The sequence below is a fragment of the Amphichorda felina genome (genome assembly GCF_050947745.1).
Source record: "Amphichorda felina strain 45539 chromosome Unknown scaffold_1, whole genome shotgun sequence".
NCBI classification, from domain to species: domain Eukaryota; kingdom Fungi; phylum Ascomycota; class Sordariomycetes; order Hypocreales; family Bionectriaceae; genus Amphichorda; species Amphichorda felina.
The window spans coordinates 4,362,760-4,382,166 of NW_028145049.1; the positions used below are offsets into that span (position 1 = coordinate 4,362,760).

The following is a 19,407-nucleotide window of genomic DNA, read 5'->3' on the forward strand; positions in this document are numbered from 1 at the left end:
GGCCATGTCTCTCTATCCCAGACCCCCGGACCAACGATACCGGCAGCCAGCCCTGGAGTCTTGGCCCCCTGTCAGACTGTCTGTCCAGTGTCCACCGACAATCGGGCACTGAGCACTCCGTAATACCTGCTGGGCCAGTGGGCAGGGTGAGACGCTTGGGGGCCACTACACCAGGACCTGCAAGTCAGAGAGAGTCTGCAACCACGTCAACCTGCAGCTCTGCCTTTAAAAAAGAGCACCAATAGTATTTTAGAAACAGCTTTATGTATTGCTAGTACTACTAGGTATCAAATAATTCTTCCCGTGCGCCTGCGGTATCCCCAATGTTGCGCATACAATCGCGCGTATCGCTTTGTTTACATGAAAGCACGCGTTGGGCTCGCGACGCTGACGAGTGACGACCCCGCGTTGCCCAAAAAAACAGCCATGACTGATGATGCCTTGTATTTCTCCCGCGAGCCAGAGCAGGACCACCGCTTTCCGCTCCGTACGAGTAGTAGTACTACGTAGGTAGCTTCCAGGCTGAGGCTGATGAGCCTCTGAGGGGCCTGTCCTAGTCTGTCAGCCCATTCCCGTCCGCTGGACATCTCCCCTTAGTAGAGAAACAGCCGCTTCTTCGCGTCCTCAACGACCCACGCCAGCCCCTCCTTCAGGTTTCTCCCCGTCATGGCACTGCACCGCAGTACATGCCACCGATGCGTCCGTATCGACTCCAACTCCAATGCCTAGTAGTATCATTGTCAACCACCATCATCATCAAACCGCCCAGGCCATATGTCACCCTCAGGGGAACCTACCGACATAATTTCTTGCTCATCCATGCAGCCCTCCACATCCGTTTTGTTTGCAAACACCAGCAAGCTGGCGCCCCCCAGACGCTGTCTCCTCGTCAGCACAACCACTACCTATCATCTCAACAGTATGCCCCAACTTCATACGTACCTCTTCTTGCAGCAAACCCTTCAGCTCGTCCCGACAGTCCTCGACTCGTAACCGGTCCGTGGCGTCCACGACCCATATCAGGGCGTCCGTCTTCTCAAAGTAGTTCCTCCAGTACGACCGGAGCGTCTTTTGCCCTCCAACGTCCCCTGCGCGGGCGGTCAGCAAATCCGGTAAACCATCATCTCATCAGCGAACCTCACGCACAGATATTGAGCTTGTACCTGGTTCATTCGAAAATTAGCATAGAGTCCGCCCGCCCTGAGCTGTGAGACTCACCCTTCGTAGTCAATCGTCTTGATGATGAATCCCAGCGTCGGACTGACGGTATTCACGTCCTCGCCCATAATCTTCTTAACGATTGTCGTTTTCCCCGCATTATCAAGACCGCTATGGGAATTACCAGTTAGCTTGCCTCGTGACACAACTGAGCCTTCGCTTACAGCATCAGAATGCGCATCTCCTTGTCCTTGAGACGAGCTTTTCTCAGAATAGATAGCATCTTTGCGCGGTCAGAAATGGACCGAGCCAAGTTGTAATGGAACTCCCAAGACGTAGAAATGGACAGTGATAGTTGGGTTCAAAGTAGGTAGATAGATAGATTGGTTCGAGTTGAAAGAAGTTGAGCTGGCGCAAAGTACGGACGGTAGCACCAGTCGATATCAAATGCGGATGTTCTACTCGGACGTCGTACTCGTACCACCACCTACCAGCGCCACGTGATGCCAATGGCCTGCTCCGTGATCACATCTCAAGTTTAGCATTCATAGCATCGTGGTTTGTTCCAGGTCAAAACATTATAATTTTGCCAGGCTGGACCATTTTTTGTTCACCGCTCCCTTGCCAAACTCGATGACACAACTTGCAATTATTGATGTACAAATACAGGCCTCCACCACCCCCATCTCGAGATCCCACATGGCAAAAATCCCCGAACACATGACAGCTCGTCTTCTCTCCGCACATCGGGCGACGTCAACCAACAGCCTCCAAATGCCGCAACCATCATATATGCACACCGGCCCTGTCACTACACAGCTATTATGGCGTCAGGTACTCCCCAGGAGCGTCATCAATGATCCTGGCGGTCGTCTGCAGCTGCCACAGCTCCAGATCTAGCCACTGGCTCTCGTCGCCTCTGTCCGTCCTGACCATGTCCTCAAGGCAGGCGACTTGCTTGAAGCAAAACTTTTCGAGCATCTTGTGTTTCCACGGGGCCTTTGCGTCCTTGCGCGAAAAGACCTCCGCGAGGACTTTGGAATACAGTCGGCGGTTGTGAGCAGCTGACGGCTGCTCGTACACCGTGCCCGGGTCGACGCACCGCCATTCGTAGTTGATCAGGCTGTGGTGGTATGGTGCCACTGACAGCAGGATCCGGTCGAGGAGAGCTGTGCCGTACCCCTTCTGACGATGCTTCGGATGGACGATTAGACGAATCTGGCCTGCGAATCGTGAGCCGGGGCAAGGCCGGTTGAGGAAACCTATTCGTGGTTCCGCGACAAACGCAAACCCGACCACCTCCGGTGGCTTTGCCTGCTGGCTCTGTTTGAACCTGACATACTCCAGGTACTCTCGTTCCGACACCCCGGGCCACTTGGAACGGTCGAGAAGGTCCCCCCCCTCCAGGCATGCAACAATAAAAGGGCGTAGGTTGCGCTGGCAATGTTCGAATAGGTGGCAGACATCTCGAGCGCTGGTTTCTTTTGAATCTAGAGCTTGCGGGCAAACCCCTTGGCGGCTCTCGAGATTGATGATGTCGGCGATCTGGTTAAAGTGCGCTGCGGTGGCAGGCCGCAGGGTGCAGTCGGTCGAAGGCCATTCTGGCTCTGGCTCCCGCGTCAGCGCCAGTTCTCTCTCCCTGTCCATTTCTTGCTGCATCCTGATTGTGCTTGCCAACTTCTCCCGGATTTTCCTCTCCCGCATTATATGGAGCGTGGATGTCATGTTCACTCTTTTGTAAACCATATCAGGATCTACGCCGGGCTCATCGACCATGATAGTTACTGGTGACTCGTTCTTCGGGAGGATATCTCCCGTACTGGTGTCGACTTCGTACTCGTGCGAGAGCGGATTGTCCTTGAACTCCTCAACCGGGTCCTTTTCGAGAGTCGGCAAGGTAGTACGATCCCGCCAGGCCCAGACAAACGCAGGGTTGGACTCGTTGGCATCTCTCTCAGCTTGGCGAGCAGACGAGCTTTCAACGGGAGAGACAGCAACTTCCGTCCCCTGCGCGTCTCGCTCACCTTCCTGCCCGTCATCGAAAGAGCTTAGGTCGCTTATGGACCACTCTCCTGTGCTTCTCTTTGTCTTCCGAGGATGGATGTGACTTTGGGGTATTGCTGACTCAATGATATGTAGAGGGGACGCGAGAGGAGCATCCATGCCCGCCTGCTTTTCCACAGTTCCTTGTTTCTCTATAGTTGCGGGCTTCACACCCCGGGGGTTGGCCTTGGGGGGTTGGGTCAACTCAATCGGAGATTCACGATGGCCGTTCTTTGATCCCAGGAGATTCCCATTCCTTGTCGAGTATTCAGTTGCCTTCGCAGTTTCGGTCGGAGACTCTATATGGACGTTTCCCCACCTGGCAGGACTTGTAGTTCTCTGCGAGTTGCCTTGCCCTACCATAGACTTGTTGGAAAACCCTCGGGTGAACCACTTGGTGTCCACAGGCACGTCTCCGGCAGCCAGTCTATCGTTTGGAAGTCGAGGCGAGTTTCGCATGCCATCTGAGCTGAGACCCCGGCTTTTCTTTGACGCGGTGCCAGACATTTTGGACATGTTTGCGGAAGGTGCCTGTGAGTGTATGAGCATCCTGACGCAAGAAGAGAGTTAGCAGGCCTCGAGAGTGTTCGAAGAGGTTCGAGGAGGAGCTAGCTAGTACTTACGATACTATAGTGAGAGCTCTGTGAGTAAGCCCACGAAGCTTGGGAGGATATATCTGCCAAAAAGTCCACGGCACCAGGTGTAGAAGGCGAAAGGGATAATCCAAAGGTTCATGAAGAAGAGCAATGATGAAGGATGAATAAGAGCTTAAGCGACGGACGGGTTGGTCGGATGATTTACATCCAAAACACAGCTTGGTAGGGGGAAAAGGAGAAGATGAGAAATAGATGTGGATGAGGTGAGAAGGAGGTGAGATAAAGAAAAAGTATTGTACTGCGTGAGGTAGCTGTAACGGCCGTCAACACCGGGCAGCAGTGGCAGCGCACAGGTCGCCCAGGAGGGGAGTAATTCCTTGCCCGAGACCTTCACATTTTCAAGGCCGAATCTCCCTTCATAAAATCTATGGGGATGGGAAGCCAGTTTGGTAGAACTTGGCCATTAAGTAAGGGGATTTGTGTCGTCTAGATAATGTTCGTACACATATGTTTTCCGCACTTATAGCATCACCACATACTGGTATACATAATAATACGATTCAAATGGAACATTCAATGCATATGCTCGGAAACTAAAAGTATGATTGCCTAGATCTACTACAGCATTATATCATTTGATTGAATGGATACATAGTATGAAGCAGCACTTTCCGGGAGGAGGATACTCGACCAAGTAGAAGATTCGAGGATTCAAGGATTGGCTGAGCAACCACAGTGTCCTAACATGAGAGTCCCAGTCATACTCGTACGAGTACTACTGTTCATACTCGTACTACTGAGGACCCTGAGCCGAAAATCATTCTAAGCCCCAGCTGAAATGATTCAGATGGACCCTGGAAAAGCGAGTCAGCCATGGATGATGTTGCAGAGTACGGGTGCCATCGGCGTGTCACCGCAGCCGAAGTCGGGTCCCGCTTATCGTCGCCTTTTCCTTTTGCTGCACTACCTATTACAGAACCACGCGGGTCGGGGAACCCCAAATCCTCCCGCCCTCACCGCTCGACAACCACTCGCTCAACCGCCGCAGTTGGTCGAAACGCCTTGCACGTCCCGAGGCCTGCCTTGAAGCCGGCGAAGAATACGTCGCGCGCCGCCCACCGACCTGGGGTCTCGCACCTCAACCCGACAATCTTTTCCTCGCGCGCATCGTCAATTCCTCGAGCCGGCCCATCACAGCCATGTCGTCCTCGCTGCCGGGCACCCGCGAGCTGCCGCCCTCGCAGTACGATCTGGGCACGTACATGGGCAGGGTGCGGCATACAATTGGAGTCACTGATCCGAGGTGAGTCTCTGGGAGTGCTTCGGGATTGTGGTCAGAGGGGGAGGGACAGTATACGGATAAAGAGAGAGAGAGAGAGAGAGAGAGAGAGAGTCAATGGCTCGTGCTCTTGGACATGTGCAACCGTTGCTAACCTGCGCCTCGCCCAGCACCCTACTCGCCGGCAAGACTGGCCTCGAGAACGCAAAGGCACTCGTTACCGACTACAAGACGGGCAAGATCGAGCACATGACCCCAGAGCTATGGCAGGCAAAGAAGATTGTCGACTCGACCCTCCACCCAGGTACGGAGCATATTACGATGCCAATTGCTGGCGATTGAGGGTGCAAGAAAGCTCACGCAGAGAAACAGACACCGGCGAGCCCGTGTTCCTCCCCTTCCGAATGTCCTGCTTCGTGCTCTCCAACCTGGTTGTCACCGCGGGCATGCTCCAGCCGGGGCTCAGCACAGGCGGCATTGTGGCCTGGCAAGTGACCAACCAAAGCCTCAACGTGGCGATCAACAACGCCAATGCCAACAAGTCGTCCCCCATGACCATGGCCGAGATGGCCAAGTCGTACGGCATCGCCGTGGGCGCGTCTTGCTCCGTGGCGCTCGGCCTCAACGCCGCGGTCCCGAAACTCAAGGTCTCGGACGCCACGCGCAACATCCTCAAGAGGCTGGTGCCGTTCGCCGCCGTGGCCACGGCCGGTGCCCTGAACGCATACCTCATGCGGCGAGGCGAGATCCAGACAGGCATTGACGTCCGCCCGGTCCTGTCAGACGAGGAGAAGGAGAAGCTCAAGGCCGAGGGCAAGTCGGAGCGCGATGTCCCGTCGCTGGGCAAGAGTAAGACGGCGGCCAAGCTGGCAGTGTACGAGACGGCGGCGAGCCGTGTCTTCAACAGCAGCCCTATCATGATTCTGCCGGCAATGGGCCTCTACTACATCCAGACTAAACAGGAGTGGTACAAAAACCTCCTCAAGAAGGAGTGGCTCAAGGCGCGGCCCAAGGTCAGGGCCGCCATCCCCATCACCATCAACCTGGCCCTGATCACGTTGACGTCGTATGCTGCGCTACCCCTGGCGCTCGCCGTCTTTCCCCAACACCAGGAGATTAGCGCGGACCGCCTGGAGCCCGAGTTCCACGGCAGGGGCGGCGTGGACGGCAAGGTGGTGTTCAACCGTGGCCTGTGAGTGCTTTCCAGCTGGATGGATACTACCGCCAACGGAAGCCGGCTGGCGGGGTTGTCTCACTCGAGATTTGGTCCCGGCCCGCGATGCGATATGTGGGCAGCAGCGTGCACAAGTTCACAGCTGGTGATGTGAAGAAAGATATCCAGCTGGGCGGTTGCATAGAAGCCTTGCTGGCGAGTTAGAGAAGACCATGATACCAGAGACCAGCCCTAGACGATAGATTCAATAAGAATTAGTTGACGGACAGGCTGCAGTTCCAACGGTTGTCCTGTGCGAAATAGGTACCTACCTTAGCTCTCGTTCCAACGAAGCAGGCGGGCTGGAGATGCATGCCACTAATGGACGGCGTGCATCGACGACTCGCCAACAAAAAATACTTGTACGAGTAGGTATCTGCAGGCCGTGAAAGGGCAGGACGAGGGGGGGCATTCGTTCACATGGCTTCATCGAGATCATCCACCTGATACGCCCAAGGCTTACCTACGAGTACTTACGCAGCTGCGACTCTGCGGACACTTAATACACTTCAGCATCCGCAGGTTGATGGGCAATCTCGAGAACGGTTCATCCGGCGCCGCATCTTCATTTCCCCTCTACAAACCAATACCCGCGAAGAGTATCGGTAATAATATCATCGAACCTCGACGTCAGCGTCCGGCACGCACGGGGATTGCTGGAGAGACAAGGGTGCATTGGGTCCTTCCATCACGAGTGATGCACGATGCGGTTCTCGGGGTGCTGCTGTTGCTGCTAGAAGCATCTGCGGGGGCCATGATTTCATACCTGGCTCCATTCAGTGGGCTTTGCCACCACGATCAGCCCGAAACCAGGGACCCTCAAGGACGAAGTTGTCGGGTCGCGCCAAGGAAATGGACTCGCTGGCCTCGGGTGGCTCACTGGTAAAATTGCCAACTGGATCGCGGGTCGAATTCCGTCTCTGTTAAGGTTTTCAGGTTTTATTACGGAGTGCGGATACCAGGGCCTTTGTTGTGGGATCGTTAGTACGCATGTATTAGGTCGCTTATCGAGAGACAACCCGCACAGTATGACCGGGGACGTCATGGGCGGATATGTCTGGCCAGTTGTCGGGCAACTGGACTAATCTGTGTGTGATAAACGGGACAGGGTCTCGGGAGGGGTGTCCATGTGCGTGCTGCAGATGTGATTGTAACCTGGAACAGTATTACACTACCACCTACGTACTTCGTACAGATACGTCGGTATTAGGCGGTGCTGCGAGCGAGGCAAGGGAGGGGTTATATCGTGTATCACGGGGGAACTTGTCGCACACAAGTCGGTCCATGAAAATGGATTGGGAAATACTTTGGAATCGTCATCAGCAGCACAGCACCGGTAGAGGCAAAGTCGGAGGCCCTGATCCCTCCCGGGTAAAACCCAAAACACTGGCTCTCCAAGGCGCAGCGTAAATGGGTCTCTCAAACTTGTGGATTTGTAATGGAAAGTAATGGTTGACAGTATTCACGTTTGATACACTGATCTCAGACCCCCGCCTCTCACGCCTCGGCCGTAATGGCGCGCACCAGGAACGGTGACAGAAGCAGGCGTGAATGACGCGAAAAGACAACAGCCAGCCAACGCAGGGCGAAAATGGAACACGTCCCCGAGCCGGACGTGGACCGTGCGCTGGTGCTGACCTGAACCTGCTGACGGGATGCTGGAGCGCGTGCTGTATGCTGTAACATGGAGGCCTGCGCTGCGGGCGCCAGAGCACTTGCAGGCAGCTCAGTGGACTGCACTGCGCTGCACCGCAATCCTCGGCACTGCGGGCACTCACCTGGGTGCACTGCCCGATAACGTTCACATCTAGCCCCATTCCCGTTCTCGCTGGAAATCCATAGCCCATTTCTTCGTGTCATCTATTATGGAAAGGGGGAGGCTAGGTGGTATCATCAATATTAGGGCACGGAATTCGTCGCGGTGGCCTCCACAGGGCCGGCTTATTGCATTTGTTGACCGGCAGTTGCTCCTGGAATGAGCCCTGAGGATGCAGAAGAAGGTTTGGCAGAGGGCACAGGCGGCACCTTTAGCGCGATGCGAACACGGGACATTAGAGCCTGGGAAACACCATTGGTGCCGCCTTTAGTTGCGGCGAAAAGGAGGTATTGCGACGTGTATTACTGCTATTAGTATGATACATGATAGAATCCCCCAGATGCAAGAGACAGCGATTTCGAAGTGTCCGCGGTACGAGTGTACTCGTACTCGTACTGGATGGGAGAGTTCACTGTTTGCCTGCCTGCTGGGCAGGGTGAGAGTCGCCGAGTCGGGAAGTTGAGGTGGGTTGCGGCGACGTCCCGCTGTGATGACGGGCTCCAGCGCTGAACTGCCACCTGCACGCTGGACCCAGTGCAGACTCGAGCCCGGAGACGGCAGCGGTTCGAGGCTGGTTGTGACTCGCGGGCAGTGTCCATGTGTGCTAGAAACCCTAAAAAATGCAGGCATTTTGAAGATATACTTTGGCTGGTTCCCTTTTCTCACTGATTACCACCAACACTATTCTCTTCCTGCCATTTCCAGTCTCATGCTGGCAGATTGACGACTGGATCTATCCTTGCCCTGTGGGTGGCACCACGGGCTCCGCCCGCCAGCAGGCCGCCCTGAGGAAAAGACAGGTGGGAGGGCTGTATTCGTACTCCGTAGAAAGCGATGCGCCACAGAAGAGTCCCCCCCAGCCTCACACCCACCCTCGGGTGTTGGGGTCCCCCGCCCGTCGCTTCCTACTCGCGTCTTGGACCGTCGTGGTGCTGTCGAGGTTTCTCCTGCCCATTCCTGTTGACGTTTGAGCCTTCACCGATCATTGTGCCCTTGGCCCAACTATCCTGGAACCCAGCTGATCCATCACTCTACCATGCACTGCTGAAAGTCCTGGGATATTTTTCAAAAGAGAAAACCACATCAGCCCGCCACACTTTGGCCGCGCCGACTGCGTACTCGTACTGAATTCAGAGCGCCCAGCGTTCCATCTCGCTCGGTCACGTTAGTGGCCAGGCTCACAGGCTCAGCACATTTCAGGGCGTCTGGACCGGCTCCACCAGCCCAGTGCAGGGACCACCACCCTCGCCGCCTCGCCCACGCCCACGCCAACGCCCAGTCGCCCACCGCTTACCCTGGGCAGGGCGTTGTGGGTGGCGCTCCTCTGCTCACGCTTCCCGCTGGTTGCTGCTGAAGCGATGTGGTAGGGCCGCTTGCTCTCACACTCCTCTCGTCCTCGCTCCCCCAGCCCAGACCAACCCCGACTCGACCTCTGACTCGGTTCAACGCTCTCGTCTTTGGTCTCAGCATCGTGATTTGCGTCTCCCTGACCAGAGGGCACTGCAAAGGATGTCGACGCCCACAACGGCCGTGGCCACGCTCCCTCGATACCATCCCCATCACTATCCTCATCCCCAGGCCCATCCCTCTTTCCCGCACTCGCACCACCAGAGCCGCCCCGGTGCCTCCGCAAACTACCGCTACGCCGCTGCCAACGCCTCACCCACGACGACGACCGCTACGACGACCACCACCACAACCGCCGCTGTCTCTGGCACTGTATCGACGCCCACGGCTAACCAGGCGACGACGGCATCAACCTCCACCGCTGGCCGGCATTTGCCCTTGTACCAGCCTGCTGCACACGCAGGCTACGCCTCGCCTACGGATGGCGTAGCCCAGCAGACCTCAGCGCCCCGGCCACCTCCCCACGGACACCAAGGCACCGAATACGACCGGTCCACGAGACAGCAAATTCCCCAGAAGAAGCAACAGGACGACCACTACGCTGCCAACATGACGGACCAGCCTGCCAAGAAGCGTCGTCGCTCGAATGCCCCCGATTGGCAACAATTCTACCGCAACGGCTTGCCCAATGAAATTATCGTCATCGACGATGATACCCCCGAACCCGAGGCCAACACCAGCCGTAGAATCACCGCTGCTGGCGCCAACACGTCAACCGCCAGCATCAACACGGCTGCCGTTGCTGCCAATGGCTCGGCCACCCGCCAGCCTGCCAGGAAGAGGAGACGCGGCGATGACCTGGGCACCACCACCACCCAGGGTCCTGGATACCACATCCAATATGTCGGCTCCCACACAAACACCCCAGCCGGATCAACCATATCCAGCGACCGCACAAATTCTGCCCTGAACACCACAGCCCCTACATCGCTCTCCTCAAACGGCCAGTACGACGACTCCACCCTGCCTCTGAAGAGAAAACGGACCCGCCAGCAGGTTGCCAACGAGGCCAAGAGGAGAGACATTGACGTCCTCGGTAACCGCTGTTTCACCTACAAGCCCCCCCCGTTTCCACCAAAGAAGGCTCCAGATGTCAATGTTCGGATGGTGGCTGATGTAAGTAGTCAAATTTTCGACCCTGATGTCACACAATCTCTTTTGCGTAAAAGCCGTTGCTGACCATGGATGCAGCCTCCGCATCACAAAAACATCAAGGTCGATGACGATGACGGGCATTACATTGTAGTCCCCGATGCACCGCTCACGGACAGATGTAAGCAGCACCTCGAAGAGTTCTTCCATTGATTCCTTTAGCTGACCACTCCCAGACCAAATCACGCGGTTGCTAGGTCAAGGCACATTTGGCAAAGTCGTGCAGGCACATGACCGGAGACGCAGCAAGCCGGTCGCGGTCAAGATCATCCGATCTGTCCAGAAGTACAGGGACGCTTCGAGGATCGAGCTTCGTGTGCTCGCTACACTAAAGGCCAACGACGACGAAAATCGCAATCGGTGCATCCATTTGCGGGACTGCTTCGACTACCGCGGGCATATTTGCATCGTCATGGATCTCCTCGGTCAGAGTGTCTTTGACTTTCTCAAGGGGAACGGCTTCGTGCCCTTTCCCAATAGCCAGATCCAGAGTTTTGCTCGTCAGCTATTTACCAGCGTTGCTTGTGAGTGCTCGAGTATATCTCACAACTTGATCACCAGCTAATTTCTCTAGTCCTTCATGATCTGAACCTGATACACACTGATCTGAAACCGGAGAATATTCTTCTCTGTGACAACCAGTACCAGACCTTCACGTACAACCGGAGGATACCATCCTCTTCAGCCACTATCAACCGAAGTGCGACGCAACGGCGTGTACTGCTTGATACTGAGATAAGGCTCATCGACTTTGGCTCCGCCACCTTCGAAGACGAATATCACTCGTCGGTTGTGTCGACGCGGCATTACCGGGCCCCCGAGATTATTCTCGGGCTGGGCTGGTCATTCCCCTGCGACATTTGGAGTATAGGCTGTATCCTCGTCGAGTTCTTCACGGGCGATGCTCTATTCCAAACACATGATAATCTGGAGCATCTAGCTATGATGGAAGCTGTAGTTGGGAGGCGAATCGACTCGCACCTAGTCCAGAGTGTCAACAAGTCGTCAGGACGAAGTAACGCTAACAGCGCTTCCAAGTAAGTTCACCTCCCCGGTGAGACAGCTGAGTGGCCACTGACCAAGTTTCAGATACTTCAAGCGTCTCAAGCTCGACTATCCCAACACGGAGACAACTAGGGGATCACGCCGTTTCGTCAAGGCTATGAAGCACATTGATGTAAGTATCCCCCACATGCAGATGTCTTTCATGCGGCTGACCGTAAAACAGGATGTGATTCCGCAGAGCAACACATTCCTGAAAAATTTCCGAGATCTACTCAAGAAGATCTTCGTCTACGACCCAAGTCAGCGCATCACTGCCAAGGAAGCTCTGAACCACGAGTGGTTCAAAGAGATGGCCTACAATGACGACGGGACCGAAGCAGCCAAAATCCGTCTAGAACGGATGATGCGGGGGAGCCAACCCTCGTACTACGGCTGAGGAGATTCTCGCCGACAGATATAACGTATCTCATTGACGAAAACATAAGCATGATCACGGAGTTATTCAGGGTTCTCGAGGAATTGTATCATCGTTTGGGATTGCCGCTCAGCTAGGGTCTACGTGTCCCGCTACCCAGCTAGAGTCGCGGCTGTACTCTAGCGCCATAGCCTGCTTTGTTCTCTTTTCTCGTTTTCTTTGTCTCTATGGGCTATTTCCTTCGGGTTCAGCTTCTCATCTCAGGTTAAAGGCGCTACGAATCACGGTTATGGGAATACTTGGCTCAGTAGCCAGGCTTGAGAGGGTTCAATCGAGTGATGGTCGACTTGGACAAAGCAGGCTTGCTCCGGGTACGCGCCCAGTCTAATATACACTCGTCACTGTTCTCCCATGCTGTGGGACCCCAGTCAACTAGGCCTCCGAGACACCAAGAAAGAGGCATAGGCACGGGTCTTGGCCTGTCATTGTGTGTTTGCGCAGTTGGATGAGCTGACGCGGAAACCAGAAGTTAGATCTAGTTGGGAATCCAGATCAGCATTCTCACGATGACACTGATCGCCAGGGGCGTGGTACTAGGTCAGTTCTCTACGTCTTCACTGACATGGGATGGTTGTATTAACAAACACGCAGAGGCAAGTTGGATCTTGGGGAAAGAAACAAACTGCGCCGACACCATGCGCGCCTACAAAACGACTACATACAATCCCAATATGCTCAAAAGGATAGAAAACGAATTTGTCCTCCAAACTTCTGCACTATCCATGGAATCAAGCGAGGCAAGCGAGGCGTTGGTGTTCGGGCATTTCCGTGCTATTTCGGCGAACACATGGCATTGTTCTGCCTAGGTATATAAATTCTTCGCCTTTGGGACATATGGGATGAGAACTCCCTTCCCAACTTGGAAATACCAAATCCAGAAACCGATTCTTCCTACCAGAAAACCCCCAGATTATCTATCATCTGTTGTGAGCACTACACAGACTCTCTGTAGACACCCATGGCGCCCTCCGCCAGCGCCGAAATCCCCGGCCGGGGCAAGTACCTGGACCGCATCAAGGACCAGCCTCTCAAGGAGCTCCTCGCCGCCCTGCGCATGCCCCCCAGCGTCAGCCCGGCCACCCCCTCGCAGGCGTGGCTCCACGCCCAGGAGCAGCAGATCCACAAGCTCGGGGGCGCGGTCTCGCACGCGGGCGTGCCGGACAGGCTACGCAGCCACATCGCGGGGGGCGCAGCGCTCTGCCCCTCGCACGGACTCCTCAACGGGCGGGCGGTGCGCGCGCTGGTGGCGCTCGTCTCGGACGAGTGCGGGATGCACGCGGACGAGCTCAGGGGATGGGGGCCGCGCGTGGGGAGGTATGGCCCGGCGGTGGAGGGGTGGCTGGGGAGGATGAGCGCGCTGGGGAGGAACTTTGCGTCGTCGTCGCCGGGGGCAGCAGCAGCGGAGGAGGAAGACGGGGGTGGGAGGAGGTTGGTGGTGGAGAGTGGATGCGAGGCGTGTATCTGCGCGCTGGTGGGGGGCAGGAGGGAGCTGGTGATGGACCTGCTGGCGAGTCTGTGGTCAAGGAAGGGGATCGGGGGCATCGAGGGGATCGGGAGGGGGACGGAAGGGCGGCCAAGGCTGGAGAGGGCGGTGGTGATGTGGATGATGGAAGATCTGGCCGATGAGCGGGAGGTGGAGGAGAGGGGGCTTTGCGAGAGGAGGGTGATGGAGAGGGGGATGAAGGTGGCAGGGCTGGCCAGCTTGATTGGGTCAGCCAGGGGGGCCATGGAGGTGAGGATGCAGCAGCAGGAGATATCGAGGAGTTTGACGAGGCTAGAGGAGATGGAGAGGGGAGAGCGTGCTACGTCTACTTCTACGGCCTCTTCGTCTCGGTCTCAGGGGGGCAGCACCTTGAGCCGAACGAGCCGACTATCTGAGTATGGTGAGCACAATGGGATTGTGGAAACGCAGTCAGGGTACATTCCTCGAGGAAGAAACCCAAGTCGAGGCTCGACAAATATCCAGGCGCGAAACGACAGAGACGCTCACCAGAGTCAGAGCCACACCCACAAGGATCCCTCTCCTCACGATGGGAGGCCTGGCACTTCCTCCAAGCCGCTACCCCCACTACCCCAGATCACGGTCACGGACTTTGATGCTTCATGTGCCGTCCGGCCCCTATCCCTCAGATCAACCGCTGCCAAGGGCAAGGAGGAGGAACGCTCATCATCTGCCACACGGCAGCGACCCCAGCCTCGCGCGGAGGACCACCGGACGCTGCGCAGACAACGCAGCGAATCCTTCAGCAGCATCACGAGAAGCAAGGTCACGACCGTGTCTGGCACGACGCTGCATTACCTCGAGCAGGAGGACGAGATCCAGAACCCCGTCGAGACACGGCGGCGCTCGTCGTCCACATCGACCGTGGTGACCACCAAACCAGCGCTGCAGCGACAGGCGCGAGACTCGGGGGAGAGTATCCAGTCCTTCAGCGCCATGGTGGGAAAGGGGACCGAGCTGCCGGATGGGGGCATGGCCTATACCTACAATGCCACCGGGGGCAAGAATGGCGCGGACGTGCGTGCGTGGTTCAATAGAGGTGTCATGGATGCATGGATGGGCAGAGGTTGGGCAGGGGAACAGAAGTAGTTGAGGGGGGAGAGGAGTGTGTGCGGGTTCAGCCCAGATCTTTGTAAACTGGACATGTGTTTTGTCTACACGTATCGATCCCCAGTTCTATAAGTGATGACTAGATATGCCGTAACACCTACACCTCCCATGCATGCCTTACATGTTGTACATATACACAAATATCCCACAGCACGTTACTGCTGCCCACAGCTACCTACTCGTCCGTCTTCTCCATCAGCTTCTCCAGCACGGGCAGATAGCACGCCGCCTTCTGGAAGTCGCCCAGCTTGACCGTCATGTAGTCAAACGCCATGAGGACGGACCGATCAGTGTGAGTATTGTCCTCGTCCTTGTCCTTGTCCTTGTCCTCGTCCTTGTCCTCGTCCTCGACCTTGCCCCCTTCCCACCGCAGCGAGTCAGCCTTGACGTAGCGCTGCGAAAAGTGCGTCAGCAGCGTCCGGCGTGCCCGCATGTCGCGCGCCACGCCCAGCGCCTCGGACATGGTGCTGTGCATCTTCTGGCGCGCGTGGTCGGCCATGTCGTCGCCGAAGGTGCACTCGTGGACGAGCAGGTGGGCGCCCCGGAAGGCCTCGGCGAAGGCGGGCGAGGGCCGGCAGTCGCCCGAGTAGGCGATGCGCAGGCCCGACGTGAGCTGGATCTCGGTGCCCATGGCGCGGAAGCAGTGGGGGACGAGCACGCGGCGGATGGCGGCGAGGCCAAAGTCGTCGTGAGGGTCCATGTGCTCCCTGGTGGCGACGTCGATGTCGCGGCCCGTGGGGAGGCAGTTGGGGAACCGCAGGCGGTGGAAGCCAAAGTCCTCCACCTGGGAGAGGTCGCTCAGGATGTCGCGGAAGCGGTTGATGCACGAGACGGCGAGGTTGGCCGTGTTGCCGTCGCGGAGGGCCTGCTCGTACCACGCCCGGAAGACCGACAGGGCGCCCAGGTGATGGTCGGCGTGGAGGTGGCTGATGACAACGCAGCGGAGGTCGCGCAGGATCTTGGCCGTCTCCTCGTCGCCGTACAGTCGCCGGATCTGCCCGATGGTGCCCTCGCCGCAGTCCAGGAGGTAGTTTCCGATCCCGGGGACCCGGATCAGCGTCCCCGAGACGTTGCGGTACTTGGACGGGACCGACGACCCAGTCCCCAGGCACGCAATCTCGGCGTCGCGGTTCGGTATGTCCTTTTCCTCCTCTTCGACCTTGGCCAGGAACTCGGGGTCCGTGGCCTTGGCCTTGGCCTCCTCAGCCATCGAGAGCACCTCCTGGGAGACAGAGTTCCAGGGCGTGACGAGGTCGGTGAACGGCACCATGAGATCGTCCTCGTAGAGGAGCCGGGGCATGAGCCGAACCGCCCTGCCCGCCCGGCCAAATTGGACGTTGGAGCCCTCCGCTGGTGCTGGCACCTTGACGACGTTGTCGTACTTGAGGATGGGGAATCTGTCAGAGTCGATGCGCCGCAGCATCATCTGCAGCTCCGCGGGACCTGGGTTGGAGATCATGTTGGGGCAGACATCCGGGGCGCATATGACATGACGGATGTCAGGATGGTCGCGGGTGAACTGCTGGATCCGGGGATGGCTGGACAGGCCGGGGCCGAGAAGCCAGTACATGACGGGGATGTTGGCCATGAGCTCCTTGTTGGACCACTCGGGCCGCTGCATGAACGAGTCGAGGAAATCCGGTCCGGAAATGTCGGCGACGATGAAGCCTCGCCCAGCCAGGGGTTCTCCCAGCACCATATCGGGGGTGATGGTGCTGCCGTCCATGCCCTTGACCTCTTGTCCCTGGATCAGGAACTTGAAGTCTTTCACGTTCACGCCCAGCTTTTCCGCGGCGGCGCGGTCAAACTTGCCTCTGCGATCATGGGTCTTGACGATGTAGCTCATCGAAGTCTGGCTGTAGGAGGTTTTAGGGAGGGGTATGCGCTCCAGGTTCCACGTCTCTTCCCCCTGGTCCGGCTTCTTCGATCCAGGCGGTGGCAGCACCCAAGCCTTGTCCTCGGGGTTGGGGACCTGCTCTCCATTGCTGGCAAAAGGGCCCCGGTATTTTCGCAGGATGCCATCCACTGTGATGAGAGCCGTGTCGGTGGGGCTGAGGTCCTTCACCTTCCGCGCCACAAGGGCGGCCGGTCGGATGTCCCCGTTGAAGAGGAGGTGGTCGACAATGATGCGCGCCACCTCGGGGTCGGAGAGGGGGTGTTCCTCCTTGAACTCGTCCTCCGCCTCTGCTGGCAGCTGCTTATCCTGCTCGCCATCAGCCGCTGGGCTTAGACGGCGGCGCTTTCGGGGACTGCTAGATCGCTCCCGCATCGCGGGAATCTTCCAGACTCTCAGACCATCGTCCTGCCAGTCCGGGCGGATGTCCGAGGGGTCGACAGCTCTGGGGTCGTCGCGGTGCTCGGATATGTGGGTGCGTATGGGCTGGCGAAAGATGACGCCTCGGTTGCAGGCCAGGATGTGGCCAATGTTGTCGCCGGCGTGGATGCCAACGCCCTCATGGGCGGTCAGGCTGAGCAGCTTGCGGCCTCTCTTCTCGCGCTCGACATTGTTGGAGATGACGGCGTCCTTGGTGGCATTGGCGGCGCCGGCAATGGTGAGGAGGAAGCCGGTGAGGCCGCCAAGCTGGTCCCAGGCGACGCTGCCGGACAGGAAGACCTGGGTGACGCCGGCAAAGGACGTCTTGCGGCTGTTGAAGGCGCGCTGGGTGCCCTCGGGGACGCGGCCAAAGATGTAGTGTGACTTGTCGTTGCGCACGTGGAGGCAGGTGTTCGGTGTGTCGGCCGAGGGCACTGTGGCCAGCTGGACGAGGGTCGTCATGACGTTCACTTCTCTGGAGGAGCACCTTTCAGGTGAAGGAGTTGGAGGCGGAGGTTTCGAGGCGCGGGGAGGAGGATGAGGAGGGCGTGACGATGGTGGGGCGCGGGAACGAGGTCGCGCCCAGGTCGCTTTGCAGCGCAGATGCGCGAGTCTACCGGAGACGGAGCACAAAAGAAATGGAGAGGAGATTCTGAGGCTGCGGAAGCCACATGGTTCCATCGGCGAGGGAGTTGGTGTTGCGGATATCCTATTATAGCGTGGGCATGGCGAAGGGCACAGTGAAGCTGCGTCAGAGACGGTGGACCCCGAAGTTCTGCACCTCGACTTTTTTTTCGGTGTGACGGTTTGATTCATGTCGGCCCGACATCCACATGCACGCACTCTAAAGTACGACGTACGTACCTTTTCGTACCTTACTTACCCTGAACTCTCAACTCCAACCAACACAATTGCCTTCTGCGCTGGGCTTGCTCCACGACATGCGCTCCCCAATGTACGGCAATAATCATGTTCCCGGATTCATAACATGAAGGATATGATATTTTCCAAGACAATGTATGCCTACGCATTATGGGGCCCGTCCTCGATTGCTAAGCATTTATAACTGTCTTATCTCCACTTATCGTCGATGGACTCTCCCCGCAACGTCGCTCTTCCCCACGCCCATCACGACATCGCCCGTCCTGTCCCACTGTCCCACACCCTCTCTTAACCCCTCGCTCCCCATGCTCTCTCGTCTCTCACAACGGTTGCAAAGGGCCGTCTCACCGGCAACCCCATCACCCCTCGTCCTAACTCGCACCATGGCCGACAAGGTCCAGCGCAACCCGCACCCCGACTTCAAGCAGGTCGAGGGCTCGCGCCCCGACTGGGACGCCTCCTCGAGCTTCCGCTACACCAAGACGCCCGCCCCGGAGTGGAAGTTTGGCGACGGGGCCAACAGCCTCGACGCTGACAAGGCCGCCACCAAGCAGCACGTCGCCATCGACCCCTACGAGCCGGGCCGCCCCGCGCCCTTCAACTACAAGCTGCTCATCTCGGCCATCGTCCCGCGGCCCATCGCCTTCGTCAGCACGCGCAGCGCCGACGGCACCACCACCAACCTGGCGCCCTTTAGCTACTTCAACTTTGTCAACCACGACCCGCCGCTGCTCGTCGTCGGCTTCGCCACGCCCCAGGGCGCCGCCAAGGACTCCCTGCGCAACGTCCTCGACACCAAAGAGTGCGTCATCAACATCATCTCCGAGGGCTACGTCGAGGCCGCCAACGCCGCCAGCGTCAACGCCCCCTACGGCGCCTCCGAGTGGGACCTCAGCGGCCTGACCCCGGCCTACGACTGCCACGACGTGAAGTGCGCCCGCGTCAAGGAGGCCGTCTTCAGCGTCGAGGCCAAGCTCGACACCATCAAGGAGTACGACAGCCGCGCCAACCCGGGAAAGAGGTCCGGTGTCGTGGCCATCTTCGAGGGCGTGCGGTTCTGGGTGCGCGAGGATGCGCTCAATGAGGACAAGAACATTGTCGACCCGGATGTGAGTCCTACCCCTGAAGGAGGCCACTTGTCTGTATGTGTGTGGAGTTCGCTGACATAGAAGAAATACAGGTCCTGCGCCCCGTGAGCCGTCTTGGCGGTATCACCTACGGGCGCACCACCGAGGCCTTCGAGCTCCCTAGGCCGGACTTTGCCAAGGACGTTGGCGGTGAGGAGGGCTATGAGAAGCTCAAGAAGGCCCCGGCCAACTAGAAGGCGACAGCGGTGCAGATTTATAGACGATAGAGTGGGCGACAGCTAGAGTAGACTTGGCCTTGATATAACATATTTCTCGTCTAATCCATGTATACAGAGTCACACCGGAATACCGGGTGACGAACCAATAGA

General features: G+C 57.5%; 7 protein-coding genes across 7 annotated transcripts; 4 read left to right on the forward strand and 3 right to left on the reverse strand.

Annotated features, from left to right (window-relative positions):
* Positions 1 to 740: 740 nt before the first annotated feature.
* ARL2 (ADP-ribosylation factor family-domain-containing protein) lies at positions 741 to 1,441 on the reverse strand (the record flags this gene model as incomplete). Its single annotated transcript, XM_083190915.1, has 5 exons — positions 741 to 878; positions 943 to 1,088; positions 1,147 to 1,163; positions 1,219 to 1,329; positions 1,383 to 1,441. The coding sequence occupies 5 exons, from the start codon at positions 1,439 to 1,441 to the stop codon at positions 741 to 743; spliced, it is 471 nt and encodes a 156-aa protein (XP_083054774.1).
* A 539-nt stretch (positions 1,442 to 1,980) lies between these two features.
* Positions 1,981 to 3,717, reverse strand: ACO1O0_001429 (uncharacterized protein; the record flags this gene model as incomplete). Its single annotated transcript, XM_083190916.1, has 1 exon — positions 1,981 to 3,717. One exon carries the CDS (start codon positions 3,715 to 3,717, stop codon positions 1,981 to 1,983), a length of 1,737 nt encoding a protein of 578 aa, XP_083054775.1.
* Positions 3,718 to 4,996: 1,279 nt separating this feature from the next.
* On the forward strand, positions 4,997 to 6,272 carry fsf1 (Tricarboxylate/iron carrier; the record flags this gene model as incomplete). The annotated part of the gene is made up of 3 exons (XM_083190917.1): positions 4,997 to 5,100; positions 5,247 to 5,380; positions 5,449 to 6,272. 3 exons carry the CDS (start codon positions 4,997 to 4,999, stop codon positions 6,270 to 6,272), a joined length of 1,062 nt encoding a protein of 353 aa, XP_083054776.1.
* A 3,342-nt stretch (positions 6,273 to 9,614) lies between these two features.
* On the forward strand, positions 9,615 to 12,105 carry LKH1 (kinase-like domain-containing protein; the record flags this gene model as incomplete). Its single annotated transcript, XM_083190918.1, has 6 exons — positions 9,615 to 10,628; positions 10,704 to 10,785; positions 10,841 to 11,164; positions 11,239 to 11,701; positions 11,754 to 11,841; positions 11,863 to 12,105. 6 exons carry the CDS (start codon positions 9,615 to 9,617, stop codon positions 12,103 to 12,105), a joined length of 2,214 nt encoding a protein of 737 aa, XP_083054777.1.
* Positions 12,106 to 13,102: 997 nt separating this feature from the next.
* On the forward strand, positions 13,103 to 14,734 carry ACO1O0_001432 (uncharacterized protein; the record flags this gene model as incomplete). Its single annotated transcript, XM_083190919.1, has 1 exon — positions 13,103 to 14,734. The coding sequence occupies one exon, from the start codon at positions 13,103 to 13,105 to the stop codon at positions 14,732 to 14,734; it is 1,632 nt and encodes a 543-aa protein (XP_083054778.1).
* A 196-nt stretch (positions 14,735 to 14,930) lies between these two features.
* On the reverse strand, positions 14,931 to 17,531 carry ACO1O0_001433 (tRNase Z; the record flags this gene model as incomplete). Its single annotated transcript, XM_083190920.1, has 1 exon — positions 14,931 to 17,531. The coding sequence occupies one exon, from the start codon at positions 17,529 to 17,531 to the stop codon at positions 14,931 to 14,933; it is 2,601 nt and encodes an 866-aa protein (XP_083054779.1).
* Positions 17,532 to 18,334: 803 nt separating this feature from the next.
* Positions 18,335 to 19,272, forward strand: ACO1O0_001434 (flavin reductase family protein; the record flags this gene model as incomplete). Its single annotated transcript, XM_083190921.1, has 2 exons — positions 18,335 to 19,060; positions 19,132 to 19,272. The coding sequence occupies 2 exons, from the start codon at positions 18,335 to 18,337 to the stop codon at positions 19,270 to 19,272; spliced, it is 867 nt and encodes a 288-aa protein (XP_083054780.1).
* Positions 19,273 to 19,407: the final 135 nt, after the last annotated feature.